At 39.8% G+C, this 12,209-nt stretch overlaps 1 protein-coding gene across 2 annotated transcripts in view; it reads left to right on the forward strand.

Moving 5' to 3' along the window:
• Positions 1–7,163, forward strand: part of cfap74 (cilia and flagella associated protein 74) — a 54,147-nt gene extending 46,984 nt beyond the window's left edge. For both annotated transcript variants that reach the window (XM_071475316.1, XM_071475317.1), the window contains exons 32-39: positions 1,933–2,052; positions 2,307–2,462; positions 2,574–2,712; positions 4,153–4,307; positions 4,495–4,627; positions 6,088–6,224; positions 6,462–6,596; positions 6,877–7,163. In XM_071475316.1, the coding sequence (XP_071331417.1) occupies positions 1,933–2,052; positions 2,307–2,462; positions 2,574–2,712; positions 4,153–4,307; positions 4,495–4,627; positions 6,088–6,224; positions 6,462–6,596; positions 6,877–6,981 (1,080 nt within the window). In that variant the 3' untranslated portion in view covers positions 6,982–7,163. The remainder of the gene's footprint in view (positions 1–1,932; positions 2,053–2,306; positions 2,463–2,573; positions 2,713–4,152; positions 4,308–4,494; positions 4,628–6,087; positions 6,225–6,461; positions 6,597–6,876) is intronic.
• Positions 7,164–12,209: the final 5,046 nt, after the last annotated feature.

Here is a 12,209-nt window from a genome sequence, read left to right on the forward strand (position 1 = left end):
AGCTAAGGGTCAAATTAAAGTGCAAATAGATTTAACATCTGCTGATTAATTTACACATCTGCACATTCTATAGTCTAAATCCTAAATACAGTTTATGAACTGACAGATTTATTGGTGCGACAGATTTGCTACCACATCTTATCTGCTTCACTAAAAAAGAGGGGAATTCCCTGATCATGATTAATTCCTGGTGTGCTTTCACATTTCTCTTTTACAACTTTGAGGATTTATGTTAAACATATGAATGACTTCAATCAATTTGTAAAAGTTGTAAAATGACTTTCTGCAGACAGTTGCACCGGCAGCTGTAATCCTGCACACACTGTGCATATACTTTTTCTATAATTTTGTTTGTTTATTTAGCTAAATGAGAGAATCTGTTTCTGCTTAATGCCGACTTTTGCAAACATTTTTGGAGATTATAAAATGCTGATACACACTCTTTCATGTGCTTACAACCCAAAAATATCAAGGGTAACAAAAATGCAGTGTGGTACAGCTTTCCAAGTAGTATTAGAGAGCAAAGCAGATGACATGCAGCAAAGGGCCTCGGGTGGGACTCCAGCCATGACCACTGGGATTAAATGTAAGCCTTTAAAGATCTGCGCTCTACCAGGTGAGCCATCAGTGCATCCTGCTGCATGGTTACTTTTATGTATAAAGGGCAACCAGACATGTGTTTTCTCACAGCACACAGAGGTTGTCAGTCTACTGCTTATTTATAAACTAGTTTGGTTTACCTGACATTACCTTATTCACATCAGAGGATATGGGAAAAGTGCATCCTGTATTGAATCAATACAGGACACACTTTGATTGTATCTTCAACTGGGGTGGCAACCCTATTTGGAAACATAAAGGTAGTCCACAAGCGGACAGACAGTTCTTGTGCGTACTATGAAATACAATCCTTCCAGCACCACTGTCTGCAGACACCCTGTAGTGTTCTCTGTTCACCCAAATATCAGGAAACATTATCAAAAGATGTTTTCATACCTTTAGAAGTATCCACCATCACACATCGTGACACAAGGGTTTTATTTGTCCAGGTTTTGAGGTATCAGTCTGTGATTTCTGCCTCCATAACAATGCACCTGTGGTGAGTTGAATTCAGTTTGTGCTGCTCAAGGTGGACAGTAGAGAGACAACAGGAAAAGAGAAATGGAGAATGACATGTAGCGAGAGTCTCTGGGCAACTTTAAACTAGGGACGTCGCAGTTCATGGCCATCACCTTACCCCCGCAGCCACCAGGGTATCCCGCTCTGAACTGTATGTGCACTTATGTTGAAAGTCAATCTAAAGAAACCTCTTAACAGTATGTATTGTGGATTGTAGTGATGGCGACACTGTCCCTGGAGATATATGTTGCTTTTGAGAATTTTAAATGAAACATTTCAAGCTGTGAGCACCATAAATCAAATCCATTGTATTTAGGTGAAGGCAGAAATCTCTGCTGGCCGCGGGGCTTTAGATGCTGACTGTGTAATCCCTGGTTCAGATCTGGCATGGGGACTTTTGTTGCATGTTATTGTCCCCACAGTTCCTGTCTGCCACTACTGTCTTCTCCTCAGTAACTTCTCAAAGACAGATATCTTAAAACCTGGACAAATAAAGTCCTCAATAAGTAAAAGTTAGTATTCTGTAAAATTATTAGATTAGATTACAAATTGACCTCTTCTCCTTTTATGAACTTTAAAAGCAAACATTGGATTTAAACCTATTAGGTTAATCCAGGCAAAAGTCATAGTCCTCTACAGACTATTTTTATGTGTATACATTTTATTAATGCCATCTCTTTATACTGGTTATTTCATGTCCAGAAGTTAAATATCACAATATAATATGTCTTAATCATAAATGGCTAAGACGACAAATAATAATAAATAATAATAATGACTATTCACTACTTTTTTTCTTTGACTATATGCAAGCTGAGGTCATCGGTGCTGGATATACATGGTCCCTTTTATCTTCTCAATGCTCTCAGATGCATAAGACCTGGAGAAAAACACACTGTGGTGCTGGCCTTCAGACCAACTCAGGAGAAATCGGTGGGTTAACGGTGTCGAATTTATCACAAAGCTAGATCTTAATAAACATACATACACCTATCACCAGTGTGGCACATTTTTCCCACTAATAAATGGCCCAGAAGTCAATAAGTGAATTACTCAAAATTACTGTTACAGCCCATGTTAATCTACTGTTTGGTCTGTGTACCTCTCAAATGAGAAACCACATAAAACATTATAACATGATGAACATTGAGTAAAACCTTACACACCCATCCTCCACTATTCTGTAGCACCGTGAGACTCTGCAGATCCATAGCCAGAAAATGACCCTGGAGGTGACTCTGCATGGGGAGGGTGTGGTCCCTGCTGTCACCTCGTCCCATCCTGGAGGTCTCCTTGACTTTGGCTATGTGTTGGAGAAGGAGAGAAGCTCACAGGTCCTAAAGGTCAGTTAACAGTGTGTCCGCAGCTAAAGGATAAGAAGGAGAAGAAGTAGACCAAGACTGATTGTTAATATGCAGCCTTGAAAATGACATTAAGCCCTGTTTCATCTGCAGCTGCAGAACAGCTCGGCGGTAGCAGTGGGTTTCAGGGTGCTGCTGGCCAGTCTCTCTCCCTCCAGGCCTCAGGGTGGAGCTGACAGGGTGGCCGTCCTGCTGGGTGCTTACACAGACTCTCAGGTCCAGCCTACTGTGGGTAAGATGTAATAAACACTTCACCAGTTCACCAAGGACCCTGGGAAACTTTGACTGCTTGGGCTCCAAATGGAAAAATGACACAGAGCACATGTATGGACAATACTGAGTCCGTGCTTTAGCTCTCATGTGGCTCTGGATCTTTTGCCTACATATATCCTTGGTTTAGATGTTTTTAAATACAATTTCTATTTTAACACGACTTTAACTCATTATTATCTGCTAATAATTAATAATATACTGTGCTCAGCCATGTTTTTCAACTGCTAAAGTTCTCTGAAAAGGTGAATTAACCTCATTGAATTTTCTAATTTAACATATGTCCTATGCAAAAAGAAGCTGTAGATACTGTAATGAGCAGCAGTTTGACTTTAAAAGCTCTGATTTCATGAGTCAGTGATATACAACAACAACCAGTTTTTGTTCTCATGCCCAGTGAGCCCATGCTGTTACTATTTCAAGCTTTAAAATGTTTGAGGGATGTTGGCTGGGCACAAGAGGCTGTACTTTTAGTGAACAAATAAAGTGCAGTACAAAAAAATCTCATACTCAATGTTAAATATATCTGACCTTTTCTCGTTGAGTCATCTGTCGCTGTAAGAAGAAGCTTTACATGTTTTTTTATGATCTTCAGTGATGAAAACAGTGTCTGGACAGTTTATCTTTCATTTACATGATTATGTATCAGTATTGGTGAGATGTATCAGTATTGGTGATATAGGGCAATATATACTGGCTGATATCAGTTAATTGCAGATATATCAGTATCTGTGTATATGCCGGCAGATAAAAGTTGGAATACGAAAATGCAAAAGTAGGTTTGATGTATTTTAGGATCAGTGTTACCATTATACAGTTCGTCCAGCAGAGAGCACTGGCAGGATGATTTTGAAACTGTGCAATGTCTTTCTCAGTATGTATCATGCTCACACTGATCAAAGAAAAAAAAATCAAGATTATTTATTTATAATATGTGTTTATGTAAAAAGAAATACCATCAGCAAATGCCTTTGTCATCATTGGATTTGACTCTGAAATATAGTTATCCAGTATCAGGTGGTCAATAGTACATTTTTTGTAATGTAAAGTCTTAGCTTTAACTTAGAGCATCTTTTGTCCTCAGGTTAGTAATAGCATTGATTAATACTTTTAGCATCTGATTGTTACAATCATGCATCACACTATCATAGATAAACAAGACAGGTGGTTTTGACAATAATGTAGCATGAGTATGTGTAATGTGGTCGCCAGTGTTTCTCATATCCACATAAGCAACAATTTGGACATCAGTAACTGTGGCATCTGACATAAACCCCATTGAGGTTACAAGATCAAGACTGTGGCCACAGACTGCTTCATCATTTTAACAGCTGTTCTAATAACAGACATAACAATAGTGGACAAAGTGATTATAACAGGATATCTTCTGTATCCTGCACAGGAACCCAGAACTACAGTGGGCTGAGTGTGTTCAGTGTGGTGCCAGTAGAGGGCAGCATTGCTCCAGGACAGAGCCAGGACATCACTGTCACCTTTCATCCTGACCACCCATCTGTCAACTACTCTGACAAACTCACCATAGAGCTCATGAATAAGGTCAGCACACGCTGTAAGCCTTAATTACATTTCTCTACCCAACCTCACCTTGGCCTTAATCACTGGTTGTAAAAGTCATCACATGATCCAGGCAGATGCTGTCCTCCTGACACACTCTTATTATCCAAATGTACACTCTGCACCCTTTATGTCCTCTATTTAACACTGTGTCATTCCTGTCTCTCAGAGTAAAGTGTGTGTGATGGACCTGAAGGGTGCTGCCTCTTCACATAACATGTATCTGTATGGTGGAGACCTGCTGACAGTGCCCATTGAGTCCCTCCTCCCTCCACTGATAACCAGTCGAACTCAGCTCACAGGTAGCAATGGCTCTTCCTCACTTCTTCCTTCTATGCTGGTATAATGAAAAATGATGTAGCTTAATGAAATACACAGTCAGTGTGGAACAGCTTGATGCTGCACCGTTTATCTATGGAAATTGATTCTGGATTCACCTTCAGCACATTCAGTAAGATACTGAAAGCTCCAACAAGAGAGACAACTCAGGCAGAGAAAATAAAGATACTGACTCTGTATAGATGACAACAACTCCCAGACACATTCCATGATTTATGCAAGCAAGGACACATATGTGAAGTAGTGATTTATGCTAATCATATAGCATGCTCACAGCCCATGTCCTAGTCACCAGCAGTCAGATCACATTTTGCCACAAAATCCATGAGTGAAAATAGGCACACCTCGTTGACAAGGTTACAGTAAATGTTACTAAATCAAAGAGGTGTTGGTTGATGCATGAAAATTGGTGAAGTCTGCAGCCACTGATTTTTATTCATTTCTGTAAAGTACAAAAAACATTTAGCAGACTCTTGAAACTTTCTTAGGTTGCATAAGTCATCATACTGAACATTAGGACATGGATGCAAGAGTCCGTGTGCCTGCTCATGTCTGCTAGAGCCTGCGTGCAGCCTAACATTTATGTCCACGCAGCCTGCATGTATAAACAAACGTGTCAACGTGTTCATGTTTGGAGACATCCAATTTAGTCTAAGCCGTGTGGAGATATATCTGCAGAATGATTTGAGAAGTAGCTGATGAATCTAAAAGTAAGTTGCATGCATTCAAAAACAATCAGCAAAAATCTAACTAAGTATGCATGTACGTGATGTAAAGTGTAATGTATTGAAATAAATGAATGGAAGCCAAGGGCTGTCAAGAGCCACACTTGTGGCACTATGAAGCTGCTTTCAGGTACAGTGGTGCTTTGAGATAAATGCTAACACTGACCTGCCAGTGACTGTGCTAAGATTCAGATTTTTAGTGGGTATCATGTTTAACATGTTCACCATATTATTTTATCTTAGTTTTGCAAGTATTGGGCATTTATAATTTTGACCAGATGATATCTCTGTCTGGAAAGTCTGTACCACATGTTATTGTACCAAACTTTCATGACAGTCTGTCTGAAATGTCAGAGGATCATCAAAGTCATTAGGATTAATCCTCTGGGGACCATTATATATCTGTACAACATTTTATTCAATTTCCATCCAGGAGTTGTTGAGATATTTCAGTCTGGACCAAAGTGGTGGACTGACCAAGCAACCAACTGACAGATACATGTTGTCATAAACAGAGCCATGCCACCAGCATTAAAATTGTTTTCAAATTTCTGGTTAGCTGTGGTGCAAATGAGCTGTGCCAGAAGAGTCTTGTTGGCTTTAAAATGTAATGTAATGTAAAAAGTAGTATTAAATACTATTTGTAGCAAATGGGATAAAACTTGTAAAGCTGCTGATATGATCCTCTCTCTATCTAGGAGAGTCAGGGGTGATGGAGAACCCCAGCATCCCTGTGCTGGTGACCCTGCGGGCTAGCTACAGAGGGGGGGCCATCACCCCTGCAGTGAGGGAGCTGCATGTGGGCTGCATCTGCTCCGCACAGCCCAGTAAGAAGGTACTGAGATGTCATCAGGAACAACAGAGGCAATAGGCTTACACAGATATGCACCTACAGTAAATAGCCTATTTCAGGGATAAACATCATAAAAACTTTACAATATCAATTACATTCAATGTCATTATTATTCTGTATATTGATATCGTCATTATACAGCATCTGTGTAAAGGATTCATTCCCCTGTGTAGTGTTTGTTGTGTGTCTGTTCAGTCATCTTCTCTGTATTTCTCACAGAGTGGTGAATTTTCCTGGGATAATGTGGCGTCCCTTCAGCAGCAGGGCTTCAGTGTGGAGCCCAGCAAAGGCACTGTGGAGGCAGGCCACAAACGCACCATCACCATCACATGGACCCCTCAGAGTGGATACAAGGTGAGGAAGAACTTACAGAAATGTTTGCATGACTCAGTAGTAACTTGAAGTTGTGTCAGTTTGGATGTGATGACAAAATGTGGACTTCATAACTGATGCAAATCCAGAGTTGTGAAATACTTTAAGTAAACACTGTAAATACTGGCAACCCTACCACCATCAGCCTTCTAAATCCTGTTTCAAGATGTTTGAACTTTATTCAGTTTTGAGCACACTGCACTCACTGATTGTTTGTATGTGTATTCATGTGTGTGCGGGTGTGTGTGTTTGTGTGTTTCAGCCCTATGAGGTGGTGCAGACATGTGTGCCTCTTACCTTGAAGGGGGATGAGAGGAATGTGTACAGAGTCACCTTGATGGCTTCGGTCTCCACAAATGCTGACTGATCTCTACAGTACCTGGATGACAGTCAGTGGGGAAATGCGCTCACACACACACACTGACACTACACTACCGACACTACACACAAAGACATGTGATATACTGTATTTACAGTATATGTAACCAGCACCAAAGGATGACTTAATTATTTATGTTTTGAATCTTATTATTAAAAGTGTAAAATATTGTCCGAGGATTTTTTCTGCCATACAGAAGCTGTGTAACACTGGAGCCACACTGTTGTATCCGACAGCAACATGGTCACATTTACGAGAGACTTTGTTGTGTTGGTACCCAATGTGACCACAGTCACAAATAAACAGGATTGCATTTTAAAATAAAATGGTTATTATCCGATAATGTAGTTAAACAGTAACTGGTTCTCGTCAAAACACTATGTATGTGAACACTGTGTATGAAAACATTACACATGTGGCTCTGGGAAAAAATTTACAACTTACACAAAAACCTTTATTTGCTGAATATAATCTGTTCCTAAGAAAACCAAGTTCTCCTACTGCACTGAAGCTTTAGTGATGTCGCTCACTTGTAAGTCACTTTGGATAAACGCATTTTATGTTTTTTTTGCATGAAGAGTTTTGAATAGTGAAAAGTGAGCTAAAGCTATTGTAAAATGCACATGAGGTTCCTGTACCTGTATTATAGCTTTAATTATGACAAGGCTGTAAAGCCCCGGTGACCCACCATGACCCTTCACTCAAGGACAAAGTTTTGCTGGTTTGTGCTGAATAGAAAGCGTTCCTTCAGCTTTTCACCACTAACTTCATCCCTTTGTGAAAAACTGATTTATTAAACCCGGGGTGTGCCCCATCAACCCCCCAACTCAACCTGAAGCACTTCAATGCATGAACCTAATTCCACCACCAGGGGGCATATGTAATGCCAAGTAAGCCACTGGCTGATGGTGTGTGAGCTGATGTAAGCCAGCAGATGTATAAAGTACATACTGTAGCTCTGCTGGTACTGTACACATGAAGTGAAAGGAGACGGAGTTCACACTGAGGTCAAACAAGGTGCAGTGTGGGAAATAAGAGCCGGAATGTGACCAGATTAAAGGAGATGAATGATGATGATAAAAGATGAAATTATAGTCAACTGATCAGGCATAGACTGACGTACGGGTCTGTTAGTGTCAATAACTGTATCTGGAGCTGTAGGCCTAGTAATCTTGGTGGTATCAATAATAACAATAGTAATAGATCAATGGTTATTACTGTTATCTACATACTGGTCACAGTATATATCTCTCTGTATCTATTGGCCATGTCAGACCAAAAATGTTAATGTAGATGTCACCTTTCGAAACCCATAGGCCATTACTTTAACTGTGGCAACCAACAAATAAGTATTAACTATGTACTTTAGCTCATCAAATTTCCAATTTTCTGTGAATGTTCTGTATAAATATAAAACTAAATCGGAGAGAAATAAAAGTATTCTGTATGTCACCACATAATTTGTTCTTTTTAAGGTGAAATTTGTGGCGCAGCCTGGTTTGAATTGCAAATGAGACAGCTATCTGCTTGAAGTAGCAGTTGTATCGAAATGAAAGTCCAACAAATAAGTATTAACTATGTACTTTAGCTCATCAAATTTCCAATTTTCTGTGAATGTTCTATATAAATATAAAACTAAATCGGAGAGAAATAAAAGTATTCTGTATGTCACCACATAATTTGTTCTTTTTAAGGTGAAAAGGGCAGTGAAGGAGCAATTAGACCATCATAGAAGTATAAACTGAAAGACTAATGAAACAGTTGAGCTGAGTAGAAGTCCTCTCACAACACACTGCAATGTCTTCTCGTGTGTGAATCTTAGCGGCCGATATGTGACCGTTAATGAAGATCAGCTACAGATTTCTCCTGATTCTGAGCATCGTGGAGAGCACTTCAGTCTTTCCTCAGGTTATCACCCCCATCCAGAAGACCTGGACAGGGCCCAGCTTGGCACGAGATGAATGCATTCACAAGTGCTGCCACTAGGAGCCTCTGATGGCCACCTGGTCCTCCAGAGGTTATGGGATCCCTGAAATGTCACGGAATTTAAAGTGTGTGTGTTTGTGTTTGTGTGTGTGTGTGTGTGTGTGTGTGTGTGTGTGTGTGTGTGTGTGTGTGTGTTTGTGGGGTGGGGTGTGTGTCTTTCCTTGATAATCTGACTAATTATCAAGGAAAGTCCAGAATTATCAAGCGTATATAATGAACAGGGGCAGTAACTTGAGCAGAGTGTGTTTACACAGGAGAACATCAGCTGACACACACATGCATGAAATCTTCAACAGTAAAAGGAGAAAAGATCCCAGTGCGCTGCTATTTTGTTCCCAGTTCTTTTATTCTAAATGGAAATGACAATGATATATTAGATTATTCTTCACCTAGCCAAGAAGTTTACATTAGAAAGACGTAAATGACCAAATACAAAACATACAACATTATGGGAAAGGTTTCGCAATACTCCTCACAAAATCCATAATTTCATCTCTACCTATTAATGGGTAAAGAGATTGACTCTCAATTTTAAATACAAAGTAACTAATCATAATTATAACTATGTTTTTCAAAACACAGTAAATTTAAATCTCTCTGAATCTTGATATTAAGAAACTAGTCTTGAAGCTGCCTGGTTAACATCTGTTCCAGTTCTTTGAGAACAATATGAACTTAAGGTAAAGCAGGGTGTGTTGAGAACCTCAGACTCATTCAGATGTTTCTAGGTTCTAGTTTTATTGTATTTATTTATTTTTTAAGTCACAGAAGAACAGACCACAGGTGTGACAGACGAACTCATGTACTCTGTCCCTTCAGAAGCCCCATATACCGCGCTCCACGTCTTCCTCTGAGTTGATTTTTATGGAGATATTAACTATCACTTAAAAAAGTCGATGTTGTTATAATCCTTTTTTCATACAGTTGAATTATCAGTGTTTAGGTCAGATTGGGATTCAGTCTTTATCCATGAACTTTAGCTAATTATTTCAATAATTACTTTTCGCTAACTATTTGAACTGTTCATCCATGATTTATAATTCTGACTGCTTATTTATTACTTACGGGTAATTATCTTTACATCTTTGCCCAATAGTCTTTAACAGTCCTTTTTAAAAATATTTTTTGATAAAAATAAACAAATATATACAATCATAATCATCATCATTGATTACTCTGTCACATTTTAATCAATAAATTCTTCTCGAAGATGAGAGCTCACTTGATAAACTCCAAAAGGTGTCGTACTGAATGCGAACTAGGCCCCGTGTAGATGCACAACAGCAGATGTCAGTAATGCCTCAAAACGGACCAATGGGGTCTGACCTCTCTCAGAGATACATGCCGTAAGCATTTATCAGAGATTGTAGGAGATTATGCTAAATCAGATTACTGTACCCCAACCTGCCTATAAAAAGCAAGGTCATTATGAGCTTAGCCTCGTGTAATGTCACTGGTTTTATGAAACGTATGAGAGGCAATATTTGTGTTGCCATTTTGCCTCTTTTTCTAATCTGATTTCTCCTCTGATCTCTCGCTAATACCGTGAGATAGTGCTACTTATGTTCCCTGCTCTACTGACGAGTGGTGTGTGTGTGTGTGTGTCTGTCTGCCTGTCTGTCTGCCTGTGTATGAACAGTTAGTGGATGTGACTTCACTAAATCAACGCAGGGAGGTGAAAATGCTCATAACGGCCGTCTTTCTTGCAGGCCATGCCCATGGATTTGATTGATGCTGCATTAAAACACACAGCAGAAGTTATTTGCAGCTATGTGATGCACTCACACTGTTGACGTTACTGAGTGGTGAACATTCAGAATGAGACAAAACACCTTTACAGCCATTTTATTTGTGGATTATCATCATATAATAAGTGATGTAAGACATAAGAAGCATAAACTAATGTTTATTACGGAGTTTGAATCGCTTTTTTTTTTCATAGAGCCTTCAGTTTAAATTTAATAACGAAATGAGTTATTAGTACATGAAGGTGTGGACTGCTCTCTTTCTGAATGCAGACAATAAGCTTTCTCCCCTGGGTGGTCTGACGCTCTGCTAAAGAAGCTTCACAACACATGTATGCAGACAGGCAGGGGTGTATCCAGGGGCAACTGAATCTCAGCAGCATTAACCTGGGCAGATGAGTCCCGGTGGAAACCCACACCTAGAACCTGTCTGATACACACACACACACACACACACACACACACACACACAGGGGCGGTGTTTTCAGCTCGTCCTGTGTTCAGCTACCACTGGGGGTTTTTTTTATGTTAAATAAATAAATAAGATAACTACATTACAGCTAATCTAATCCATGAATGTGATATAATAAACCACCACCTGAGTGGAGGAGTTTTGGTGGGATTACATTGTCTCGCTGTGGGGACTGCTCCTCTTTTAGGTGCACTAACGTGTGGTCACAGAGCTGACCTTCCCACAGCAGAGGATGGTTCCTGCAGGAGAGCAGGCCAGCGTCCTGCGTTAACACACAAACACACACAATCATTTATCTGACACGCAGTAATCAGTTATTTTATTACTTTAAATTGCTCTTTCATTGCACTATTCTCATAAATGATTTTGTCTGTATGTAAAAATATACATTAATAATTCAAATTCAGTATGCAGATATAAAACGACGAGCGCAGGCCTCATCTCACGTTCCGTTTAAACTAAGCCACAACAGTGACTGCCAGTATAAAATGTGGATGTGAGGAGACAACAGCAAAACAGATCTGACACAAACAGCACATCCCCAAATGCTGGGCGACAGTAGACGGCACAGTGCTCTCTCAGGAGCCAACCCAGAGCCGCTGTCGTCTTCCCCCATCGGACCAAGTCCATGCCCACTTTGTTGTCCCAGAGGACGTCAAAGTGTTCCATGTCTCCAGGTAACGCCTCAACCCGCTGAGCATTAACACCTCCTCTGAGCACTCTACCTAGACTACTGGAGATAATGATCAAGTCATCTATGTGCCGTAGTGATAATCCACCCACAGTCAGCACAGAAGCACTAGGACATCAGTTCATAAACCATAAATTAAGGCAAAGTTAATATCCTGAGAATATATATATAAAAAAAACTACCATTGGCAGGTTATATTGATCAAATTTCTGGTGAGAGATTGATGAAAGTCAAGGAATTACTAATTACTCAACATAGATAATCAAATTGTTACTGTAGGGGGGGGTGTTGGGTGGGTGTTCAGTTAGGTTTTCTTGATAGA

The sequence above is a fragment of the Trachinotus anak genome, unplaced genomic scaffold, assembly GCF_046630095.1.
Source record: "Trachinotus anak isolate AG129_WGS33_773 ecotype Australia unplaced genomic scaffold, CSIRO_AGI_Tana_v1 ptg000004l, whole genome shotgun sequence".
NCBI lineage: Eukaryota > Metazoa > Chordata > Actinopteri > Carangiformes > Carangidae > Trachinotus > Trachinotus anak.